Genomic DNA, 12480 nt, shown 5'->3' on the forward strand with positions numbered 1-12480 from the left:
CATTCCAAGAAGTGTCGCTATGCTGAAAGCCTCTGTGTGAAGAGCCCAGCAATGCTGCCCATTGCAGTTGCACAACAGCTTGCGTAAGTGTAATGACAACCCGTTGCATAACTGCTTGAACAACTGCACTTGTGAAAATGTACCTTTAGTGGGATTCATCTTTTGTGCACAGTTTGAAACCTAAACCTCAGCTAGACCTACTGGGTCTAGAGTGACGGGGTGGGTGGGTGAGGATCTCATGATATTTTTATCGTGAGATCTCCCCATTTACACACAGCGCACGATGACCTCAGAGGGAGAGGATGTCGTGCCCACCATTTTGTTTTTTTCCTTAAAGGAGGAGCAAAAGTTAAGGTTTTTTTAACCATTTTCTCTGCACCCCCGACCCCACCCCCAATACTTTTATTACAAGATCTTCCCCTCTGTTACATGCGACTAACCACGAGGAGCCAGGATAAACCATGACACACGTCCAAACGTTCCGCAGTCTCGGGATCAGCCCGAGACCATGGAAAAAGCAGGGTCAAAGGGAAGGGTGAGATCCTGGGGATCCCTCCCTGCTCCCGGGATCCCCTGTCATGTGGACACACAGGGATGATCCTGGGAATCGCCACGGGATATCGTTCCATCTAGCTATGGCCCTAGTTTGTGCCACCGTAATGGGATGATACAGTTGGATACTGCCCAATGTTCCCACATCCTTGCTACTAACTTCCTTGTTCAATTTACACAATATATTTACAGAATACACTTAAATTAATTGCAATCAATGAGTTTTCCAGTAATGTTGCACATTTTGATATGGGAAATTGAATTCTTACCTAAGCCATGCCTATGGGTTGACATTGGAGGTAAGACAGTCCATGCCTTTGTCTTTGGATTGTAACATTCAACAGTGTTTAATGTCTTTAAACCATCCCGACCTCCAATCACAAAGAGTTTGTCATCAATGACAGCCACGCCAAACTGCAGCCTTCTGCCATTCATCACTCCAGCTTGGATCCATATATTTGTCCTAAGATCATACTTCTCTATGGTCGTAGCACCTGCTGAGAAACATTAATACTGTAATTAATAGGAATATTTGTAAATGGAGTTATGTAATTGATTTTCAAACAGAAATGAAAATACTTCTAAGGTTTTCCATTTTTACTTGTTAAAAAGCATAAACACCTCCAGGCTGCAAGCTTATACACATGTATGTGGGAGTATGTCTCATTGAATTCAACAGGAATTACTTCTGAGTAGACACATATATGATTGTGCTATTATAATTTGATGTCTCTGTGAAAAGAAAAAATCAACATTCCTGGAAAAATTAAAGAATAATGAATCCAGATAATTGTAGAGATTGTGTGCCTTCTTTCATGCTTCAGAAGCAGAACTTTGCAGACTGTGTTCACCCTATTTTCTTAGTAGCTAGCTAATTAAGGAAGTAGGCATACCAAATAATTCAATACAAGATGAAGGAATTTACTACAAGATGAAGGAATTTACAACTACTTTGATTAAAACCCTGTGTTTCCCCATATTTGTTTGATCTAAACTTCTGGTTAAGGCCTAAATGAAAAAAATTCTTCTTTATCTACTTTCTATCATGCTTCAGCTTCTCCCACTTGAGTCAGGGCTTCTCACCTTAGCTGTCTAGTGTTAAAAACAAGCTCTGTTGCAGCAGCTCCTACACTTCAAATGTAACATAAGAAGTGGCCTGAGCATATTCACAGTCTCAAGCAACAGAAAACAAAATAAAGCACTCCATATTTTTGTGGATAGGATATCTAAATGAGCTGAATTTAAAATACTCTGGAGTAATGATTACTAGTATCAACTGAACTCCTTTTGTACTTTGTTCTTACACTCACACATTCAAGACATGCTTTCTCTCCCACCATTAATAGAGAAAACTACATTTATTAATATTTTGTAATTAATTATTTTTAGTCTCTTCCCTTATAGTCTGATAAAACAGTTTCTCCATGATATGTGTGTGTGTATAATCAATCCATTTAAAAATAAACTTTCTTAAAGCTTTAATAAAAGAGAGAGAGGTAATTTGAATTCTATTTGTATCCCAGTGTAACAGAACAATAATAATGTGATACCCAACTGGATATATTAAATTCCCTTCTAATTTGCTCAGCTACAAGAAATATGGACTAATTTCTGTATTCAATTATCTTTAAAGTGTTTTTCCACCAAGCTTAATTTAAAATTGAAACTTATATAAATGAATTAATTCACTAATTAGAAAGAACCAAGTACAACACTCTTTTATATCGTGGTTTATTGGTATTGTAAAGTATATTAATGTGACATACATTCTCCATTGGTTGAAAATTTTATGGACTATGCCACTGTATCTTTTTGCATATATATATATATATATATATATATATATAGCATAGCTACACAACTACTGCATTTTCATTGATATGGAATTAGTTTTGCACTATAAGTTATACATTTAGTTCAGAAAACATTTAGGAATGGATTTCTCATCTAATTAACTCTTATTAATCCAGTTTTGTAAGTATTTGGGAATATGTATGCCTTGCCTCCCTCTAACCCAGTGCACAACAGGAAGCAAGAAGAGGCAGAGGTCACACTCTGGGTAGGCTATGCTTCAAATGCAACATATATTTGGGGCTTTCTGTATTTCACCAACTCCTACAGTGTTCATGTATAAATTTAAATTTGAAAAGAGTTATTTCTTAGATATACCCTTTCAGCCAAGGAATCTGACCTGTTCAACACTGTTCATCACTATTTCCCACCCATGTTCCTGAAAAATACTTTTATTAGAATAATATAGCAATTACTCTTAAATGAAAAAAAATGTACAAATTTAATCTAAAGATAAATCCAAAGCAAATTGGAAGTTTAGCTTCAAGCAAAACTCCGAGGAAAATCATGAGAAGCTAAAGGGGTTTTGAAAAAAGTAGTATGGTGTCTGACAACTTAAATGGGTAACAAATGTAAATGTAAATGTTTATTTGTTGTTTCAACCATCATGGTCATATCAACTTTACAAATGTAGGGTGACCATATGACCGGATTTGCCCGGGTTTTTGATGGCAAATCTGGGAGGGGGAGGGGAAATCGGATTTTTTTTTCAAAGGGCAGCTCTAATGGGAATTAACAAAAATGCTTATAACTCCATCATTTTTTAAGATAAAGACATGAAACTTGGCACAATGGTAGCTCTTAGGAAGAGCTTTAGTCATACCAAATTTGAAACAGATCCATTCATCCATTGATTTTTTAGGAATTTTTTAAAAATTGAGGTTTAAAATTATTATTTTTAAAATCATCATTTTTAAAGATAAAGAGATGAAACTTTGTACCATGATAGGATTTAGGTAGAGCTTTAGCCACACCAAATTTGAAACAGATCCGTTCATCCATTGATGTTTTAGGATTTTTTTTTTAAAAAATGAGGTTTTAAAATTATTATTTTTTAAACTGTCATTTTTAAAGATAAAGAGCTGAAAGTTGGCACCATGATAGCTTTTAGGTAGAGCTTTAGCCATACCAAATTTGAAACAGATCTGGGGCCAGTAGCAAACCCTGTTAACAACAGCATCAGCTTGCAATGAGTGAAGATACAGTCAGAAAATATATTTGAGGGAAGGGGAGAATGTAACACACAGAGTATAGCAAAAGCTTCAAAGTACAGCAAAACCTACAAAAGTAGGAGTGAGTGAAGTTAATTTCAGATACATTGAATTTCTCACTTGTTCTTTATTTCAGTGATTTTAACATTAAGATGTTATGTAGAACAGATTTGTCTTAAATGTGTGCTGTAAAATCAGACATGTGACCAAGGCTATGTTCGGGTGGGCACGCCCCCTTGGTACTGGACACGCCCCCTTGGGGGCGACCATGTTGTCCTCCTTTTTGGTTTCCAAAATATGGTCACCCTAACAAATGCATACACCAATAATACAGATAAACACACAAAACCTCTATAATACAAAGAAGTAAAAATAAAAAGATACTAGAAAAGGTTTTCATTAGAAAGTGCCCATAAATATGTAAAAGTTAGTTTATTTTGAATCTGTTATGGGATATATTGGATAGTGATGCTCAAGTTAAAGTTATATATTTGCTCTCTGATGCTGACAAATTTGTGACAGAGTTGCAAGATTCGCTGTGGCTGCCCAAAAGTTGAGAAGAAGATTTGTAGAGGTCAATATGGTGAACTGTAATGATGAAATTTAACATGAAGTTTTAACGTATCAGTAGTATTAACTTTTATACATTTATAGACCTTTTAATGGAAATTCTTAGTGTCTCTTACTTTAATTCATTGAATCGAAACTACAAATAAACATTTACATTTACCAGTAAAGCCCAAATATTCTCTAATACAGCACTCTAGATTTCATTATAACAGGATTCAGTCTCTCTCTCTCTCTCTCTCTCTCACACACACACACACCCCTGAAGAATGCAGAATGTCATCATTAAGCTGTTCACCCATAAATTACTGAAATTTCTCAATGGCGTACAATGATGGCTTTTCCATTTTTTCCTTCCCCAAGGTTAGACTATCTGTGCATGTAATTCACACAAAAAATAACAGGATTTTTAAAAAGTTTATTTATTACATTTCTATACTGCCCAATAGCCCAAGTTCTCTGGGCAGTTCACAACAGTTTTAACATATAATATAATAACCTGACCAAAAAATACTATAAAACTTTTAAAAGCCTCAAACTACAATATAAATACAAAGTAAAAACAAACAAACGATGTGTAAGATAAAGTATTGGAATAGAAAAAATAAAGAGATTTTTTTGGTATTTTTATGTAGTTTTGGTGAGGGAGTAGCCTGGGTAACACTAAAACACTCACAACTTCGATTCAAACACACTGACAGAGACAGACAGACTGGGATTTAAAGAAAAGTTGGAAAGATAAATGGGGGGGGTAATAGGGTTGAACAAGAACACACACACTTACTCAATAACGGGTGAGCGTGGGGTGAACAAATAAAAGCAGACAGACACACAGAGAGAAAAGCAACCCAGCCAAAAAGGAAAAAAAGGAAGGAAGGAAGAGCTATCTCTCTCAGCAGCTAGAAATGAAGTGGACAGAGCAAGCAAGCACAGCTAAACAAACTGAGAGCTCTTTCTCTTTTTTTCTTGGACTCTCTCCTCCTTCTCCCTTCCCAATGCTCCACAGGGAATGAGTTCCAGGGTGAGAAAAACTGGGTTTTATCATTTGCAATTCCCTCCCCCTAAGCAATGTGATTGGAGGGGGGACAGGGAGGAGACTGTGGCTATTAGTTAGCCACAGATGTCAATGTCAAAACTCCCCCCCCTTCACCCCTTGGTGTCTTCCTATTATGGAAGTGTTCAGTTAGCCATCCATCAACATGAAACGAGCCCTAACGTCACCTAAAAAACATTTAGATACAGATCTCTTCAGGGTTAGGAATGATCTTCTACCCACACCACAGGTTTCCATCAGCTTTTGAGCCGCCCCCTAACCATACTGTGAGTTTGGAGGTCCGCCAGAGGTCTGTCGAACCCTGATTTTCAGGGCAGAGCGCACACCCCTAACAAACACAGATGCAGGCCGAAGTACAATGTTATGCCAAAGTACATATGGCCTGTAAACAAATCATGATGGGATTAAGAGAAACCTATATTTCAAAGTAAGCCAGTCAAAATTTAATTAAACCTTTCATTAAATTTTTCTCAGCAAACTGTGTTCATGGGTAAACATCTACTTTGCATAAATTTGAATGTCTTCTGAAAAAAAGCCTTTGCAAACAAATGGAAAAAACAATGCAGGAACCTTTCCTCTTTCTGTTGCCTGGGTTCTTTTCTTCCACTAAAGAAATTCTCCTTGATATCTGTGTCAATAACCCAGTTCAATCACATTTGTTCCACCTCAACAGATTTCTTTTTATTTCAACTCACACTGTTGCAGATCACTAGGCCAAGGTCATCAGTTTGCACCTACTCAAAGCAACATCTCTAAATCTTGAACAAAATGGTCAGTGGTATATGTCAGCAGCAACTTCAGCAGGAGCAGAATCAGCAGAAAGAGTTTCAGGGGGAAATGATTTACAGAGCCTATTGCAACAACAGGGTAACTGGAAAGGGATTCACGCTGAAGCCTTTCCTATGCTGGACACATAGGGTTGTATTCAGACTTAATCATACTTAGGGTAGACCCACTGAAATCTTTTGGATGTAAAGGTTAGACTAACTTAAGTCCCATTGATTTCAGTGGGTTTGTCTAAGCATGACTAGGTCTGGATTCAAGCTACAGGCAGTTATTTTTCTATATCCCAACACAGCACGCAAACTTTAAAAGTAGAGTTGGTAAAGACAACTTCTTAGCCTTGCGTGTATTTATTAAACTCCCAAGAGTGCAATCCTATGGACTGTTCTGTTGATAGACAGAGAGACTCTGAGACCGGAGCTGCTGAAGGACTGCCCTGTGCCCTCATTGACCATGTTCTCCCCAAAAGGCGCCATTGATCGGTTCAGATCATTGCTACTAAAAATGTAAGTACTTTTTTCCCCTTTTAAAATGGAGTGCCTCTGGCTCAACCAGGTGCCCCCGCTTTGACATCAGGGCCAGCCAGAGGAGGAGGAGGATGGCGGCAGTGACAGTGGAGGTGGCAGCTATGGCAGGACCAGGGGCAGATGGGCCATTTTAAGCCTCTGGGGCCATGCCAACTGAGGACACCGGGCCTCCTAATTACAGTACCTTTTCTTGTTATGTATAAATCACTGGAACAATAATTTAAATTAATATGAAGTATATAGATGCAGTTCCCTCTCTCTGTTCTTCGGTTCACTCAGCTAGACAACAAACTTTGAAACCCACCCTAACACATACACATTCACTCTAAATTCATATTGTAAATTGCAGATTTTGAAATTCATATTTTATGCCGATTTGAAATTAAGGATTTATGGCTGCAGTGGTGGAGAACAGGAGGGGGAAATCCACAGACTAATTTCGGAAAGTAATTCCCACTGCCCCACATAATTTGTAAAACATCTTGATTTTTCATGGTTATTGTCTTATTAGGAGGCTAAGGGAATAAGTTCCTGCCCTCTTTCCCCATGTCTCAGTGTGAAGAAGACAAAATACACTATATAAAATACAATTTCCTGCATTATGCAGTAAATTAAAATAGATGACAAAGGATAACATCTTTGTTGCTTTACTCTAGAAAGGCATCTTCTACTCCTGTGTTAGCTACCTGCTGAGTCTGGGAAGTCCCTCTCTTACTTAAATTCTTGATGTCTTTTTATCCTCCCCTCTTCTCTGCTTTACGTTCTTTTTTCACCCATCCTTTGAGCAGTACTACATCTGGTGAATCCATAACCTTCTTGACCTGGTATAAAGTGGTTTTTGATGTTGGACCACACTGAAACCTCCAGAAGAGCAGCCACACGTGCATGTGGTTAAATTAATTAGCTTTTCTTTAGAACTATAAACTAGCATGAAGAACTGCTTGCTGTGATAAACTTCCATAGTAAAAAGCATGGATATTATATGAAGTTATAAAGAACTAATTAGGCTCTTTTTCATGTTCTGGATAAAATGATACACTAGAGAGCAATTGGAGACTTAAAATCCACATGCTGCTCTGTCTATTAAAGCAGCATCTCTTACATCACACCTATCAGAGGAATTAGTATTGCTCAGTTCATTTATTGAAAGTTTGTTAAATGTTTAACATTTGTAGAGAACTGGCTTGACATTTGATGAGAAAAAGGGAAAACCAAAAGGGACCTCGAGAACTTCCAGAAATAAAGGAAAAATGAAAAAAACAAAAACAGAACAATCCCACACTTAAATAAAATATCTTCAATATGCTTCTTGATGTCTTGGTTTGATCAACAGCTCAAGAATCAACAGCTATGTCAGCATATCAGAAAACATGACATTATGATAGCAATGAACTGTCACCAAGACACTACTTTAAGGGTGCAATCCTTTGGGAATAAATCTCATTAAATTCACTGAGACTTAACGTCTGAGCAGACATGCACAGGATTACATTACAAATGTTTTTTAAGAGGAATGTTAGAAATGTTATCCAGATCAATAGCTGTCAACAGCCATTAGCCACGATACATAAACCAACTAACTGCCCACATTCAGAGGCAGTAGATTTCTGAATACTAGATGCTAAAGGCAAACAAAAATGCTAATGCGTCCAAGCTTCTATTGGAAGTCCAAGTATTCCAATTATTGGAAAAAGAATGCTGGATTAGATGGATCTTTGGTCTGATTCAGAAAGGCAATTCTTAATTGGAATAGAATCCACTTGAACATATTGGGCTAGAGAATACATTATTTTAGATTATTCCTTACAGTTGATAGTGACAGTACAGCTCTTCACATACTTTACAGCAGGAATGGGCACCTTTTTTCTGTCGAGGGTTCATGCCCTCATGGGTAATCTGTCAGAAACTGAAGCAAGCATTGGACAGGATCAGAGCCGAAAGTGGGTGGGTCACTTTTCTCTTTCAGTCACTCTGTTTTCTCTTTCTCTCTCTCTTCCTTCCCATGCAGCAGACTTCCAAGGAAAGGACAGATGGTTCTTGCCATAGGTTTAAACTGATTGCATGCAGAGGAATTTTAAAATTAGGCTGAGGGCTACACAGTTCTGGGGCTGCAGGCTGCTCACCTCTGCTATACTCCTGTGCTTTGGTTCATATGTTCCTGAAGCAATATGGAAACTACTTCCTATGAGAGCCACCTGCTTTTTCCATCCATGCAAACTTTCCAGTCTATGGGATTATGTGGAGAAACATAATTGTTTAATGCTTATACACGGAAAAAGCCAGCAGTGATTTCAGTGAGTGTGGTTGTCGTTTTACGTCCTCAGCATGAATGGAACATAATGCAGATCTCTCCACACAACCTTACACACACACACACACACACAAAATAGTTGGTTTACATGCATGAGACAGTGCTATGATTTTTAATGGCTTCTTTTGTTTCTATGAAGTATAAAGACCAGTACATATACACTAAAATGGCTGTAACTGCATCGAGGAAGTTGCGTATGAGTTAAAACAATGGTAGACAACCTGTAGTCCTCAGCCAAGGCCATGTGGCTTTCAGCCTAGTTTCCTCTGCAAGCAATCAGTTCAAATGTCTGGCAAGAGCAAGTGGCTGTTCTCCTGTAGTCCCTGCCCCTGAGCTGAAAGAATCACACATTTTCCCTTTGTAAATTTGCGTTCATTTCATAAAAAGTAAGATCCTAAAGTTCGCAGAGGATTCCACAGGTCAGATTCTTAGAAATGCAAACTTATTTTGGTCCATCTCAAATTTCTCCAACATTCCGAATTCTACAAAAAGAGGTTGCAAGTCAGGAAGTCTTCTCTGGATGTCAGTTTTATCCGAATTTAGGGGCTTCCCTTGAAGCAAGCATTATTGAGCCCCCAAAGCTTGCTTCTGGTCCAGAACCAAGAAAATTTCACCAGCATCTCTATTAGTAAAGGGTCTTTGTGCTTCTAGTTAGAACCTTGGAAGAAAAGGGTCCTCTCCAGTCTGACCCGCAGTTCTGTTGCTTGTCCCACAGGCAGCTGGTTGGCCACTCTGTGAATAGACTGGTGAACTAGATGGACCCTTGGTCTGATCCTGCATGTCTCTTAAGTTATTATGTCCCATTGCAATTTTTATATTACACTGTAGAGTGGGCAACACCAATACAACAGCAAATAGAATAATCCAATGGGTGCAGGAAGCAGCTTTATTAAACTCAACACTCATCACAATTCATTTTTAATATCTGGTTCTCCATATCTGCTTCAAAGCTGCTTATTAAAGTGGCTTGAATTATTCTCTTTACCTTTGGGTTTGATTTAGTTATTCTATATGACCTGCAAACACAACAGGTATGCAGTGATACCTCTTCTTAAGGTTTCTGCGTTTAAGACACTAGGAAATACTAAAATGTTCTGCACTATATAGTAAAGTCTAGATGTCCAAGTAATGAATAAACTAGGGGACTTCCAAACAGAAAAACACAAGCATTTCCTTGACTTAAATTATAATTTGCTTTCAAATAATTTAAATTTACATCAGCAATGTGCAGAATCCCTCTAAGAATTGTAGTAGTTTTAGCAAACTATGCCCAGATGTAGGTTACAGGGGCATGTACAGTTGCACCCCAACTGTCCACACACGTGGAAGCCTCTGCACCCTGCCCTTTCTGTAACACACACACACACACACACACACACACACACACACACACTCCATGTCTACAAAACCAATAGAGCACCATGTACACTGATGGTGCTATATAAATAAATAATAAATAATAAAAATAATAATAATAATAATAAGGTACATACTTTTCTATATAACTGCATTTTATATCTAACCAGTTTGTTCGAATACTATTCCTGCCTTCTTTACCAGGTTCAGGATGTTTCTTTAGCAATTTCCCCAAATTATAAGCAAAATCACCAGCAAAAACTACACATAACCATGGGAATATTAATCCCCAGTACTGAGAAAAGAAAGCTCTTAAATTCATAGGTTACTCAATACAAACGATAAGGAACAGGGAAAATCAACTTCAGGCAAAACAAGCATGCCTGAATGACAAAGCAGAATTTTAGAAAAATGAATTGCCCTAGAAGAGATTAAAGTGCATTAAAAATTAAATATGATTCATTATTCATTATGTATGTGCACATTGGGCAGCAGTTTGTCCTAGAACATGTTTGCAAGACACATTAATAAGTCAGAAGAAATGCAGTTTGTACAGTTTATATATATGATCCATATAAATTTACAGTGCGTTCTTAACCCACCAGGTCTGCTGGATTCCATGAAGGTCCCTCTCCACCAGCACAGACAAACTCCATCCCGAGACCCCAGTACACCCGTGGAATATTTTGTGAGTGTAAACGTAGCACTGACCACGTTCCTACTAGCAGTAACCAGTGAAAGGCCTGTGAGTGGGCGAGAACGACTATGGGTGGGTAGGAACCACTGAATCGAAAGTCCCTCTGTTTCCTGGAGAAGCCCCATAGGTATGGTATTGTCCCTCATACTGAAATCAATAGAAAGAAAGAATAAAGGGGCAAGATTCGCAGAAAGCAAGTTGTTGTCCCATTGAAACAAATTAACCATAAAGAATTTAATTGCTATCATTTTTAGTGGAAGTTTCCGTAACAAATTTCACCTGGATTGGGACCAAATCTCTATATTTAATACTCTCTCTTTTTATGTACTGTACATATGTTTGCTACTTCATCAACCTTTCAACACAATCCACATACACAAAGAAGTTCAAATTCATTTATATGTTGAAAGGAAAAGCTGATCTTACATAAGTCCTGAAACAGAGCTGGTTTGGGTTATTCTTCAAGAAGGATTCCATAGGTTTAAATCTACCTTTTCGGACTTCAGGCACAACAAATTTCTATCAATGTATACATGCCCAACTTAGTAATTTTATAAGTCTGATAGTTATAACTACTACTATTTTCTTGAAACATGTTTCTTAAGGCCTTCATGAAGCATACACAGGCATCATCTTTGGCTGATTCTACACCTGCCTTTCCCCCCAGGATCATCCCTGTGCATCCAAATGGCACACAGGGGATCCCAGGAGCAGGCAGGGACAATCCATTTGCCTGGGATAATCCTTAGGTGTAGAAAGGGCCTTAGGCTGTGATCCTAGACACACTTCGGAGTAAATCCCACTGGGAATAAATCCCACTTAACGCAATGGGTCTTACATCTGAGCAGCCATGTATAGGATCACACCGTAAGGCCTTAGCTAGACTTAAGGTTTATCCCGGGATCATCCCTGTTCATGTAAATGACACACAGGATATCCCAGGAGCAGGCAGGGACGATCCCGGGATAAACCTTAGGTCTAGCTAAGGCCACAGTGGCTCTGTCAGTGGGACTTAGTAGTATACAGTTTGTTCTCCCCCCTCCTCTCTGGATGTTATCTTAAGGAAGTCAATAGATTACCCTTTGTGCACAGGTATAGACAAAGGAAAACTGAGTAGGGATAAATACTTCTTTGATTAAAGAGAAATACTTTTTCATTTAATGCTATAAAAGTATGAGCATTTTTCCAACTTCACCAATATTATGGGGAACTATATTTCTAACTTATCCTGATACTCCCAGGACATGCAGTTTATATGTTTATCAAAACCTAATTTGTTTGATAGTTTTAGATTTAATCACCAGATTATGTGATAGGATATTTGAAATTATTGTTTCAGTAGATCAGTTTTTATCTCTTTCCATTACTAGCATGTCTGATTTTTTTTTATAGCTGAATTTCGTGCCTGGGTTATTTCAAAGTTTTATTTTCCTTGTGTTCACCTCAAGACGATGATTCATTGAAAGCTGAGATAACCTAGGGCTTTGATTCCGGAGTTTTCTTTCTCTTCCTCTCTCCTTTTCAATCACAGTACCTCTGACATTATTACTTTTCTTCTTCTTCTTTTTAGC

At 38.0% G+C, this 12480-nt stretch overlaps 1 protein-coding gene across 3 annotated transcripts in view; it reads right to left on the bottom strand.

The window, feature by feature from the left end:
* Nucleotides 1-12480, bottom strand: part of KLHL1 (kelch like family member 1) — a 187620-nt gene that overhangs the window by 53705 nt on the left and 121435 nt on the right. For 2 of the 3 annotated variants that reach the window (XM_063125995.1, XM_063125994.1), the window contains one exon: nt 822-1046. In XM_063125995.1, coding sequence (XP_062982065.1) covers nt 822-1046 — 225 coding nt within the window. Of the gene's footprint in view, nt 1-821; nt 1050-12480 lie in introns of all 3 variants that reach the window. The other variant, XM_063125993.1, reaches the window with a different exon arrangement.

Source organism: Elgaria multicarinata, chromosome 5 (genome assembly GCF_023053635.1).
Source record: "Elgaria multicarinata webbii isolate HBS135686 ecotype San Diego chromosome 5, rElgMul1.1.pri, whole genome shotgun sequence".
In the NCBI taxonomy this organism is placed as follows: Eukaryota; Metazoa; Chordata; class Lepidosauria; order Squamata; family Anguidae; genus Elgaria; species Elgaria multicarinata.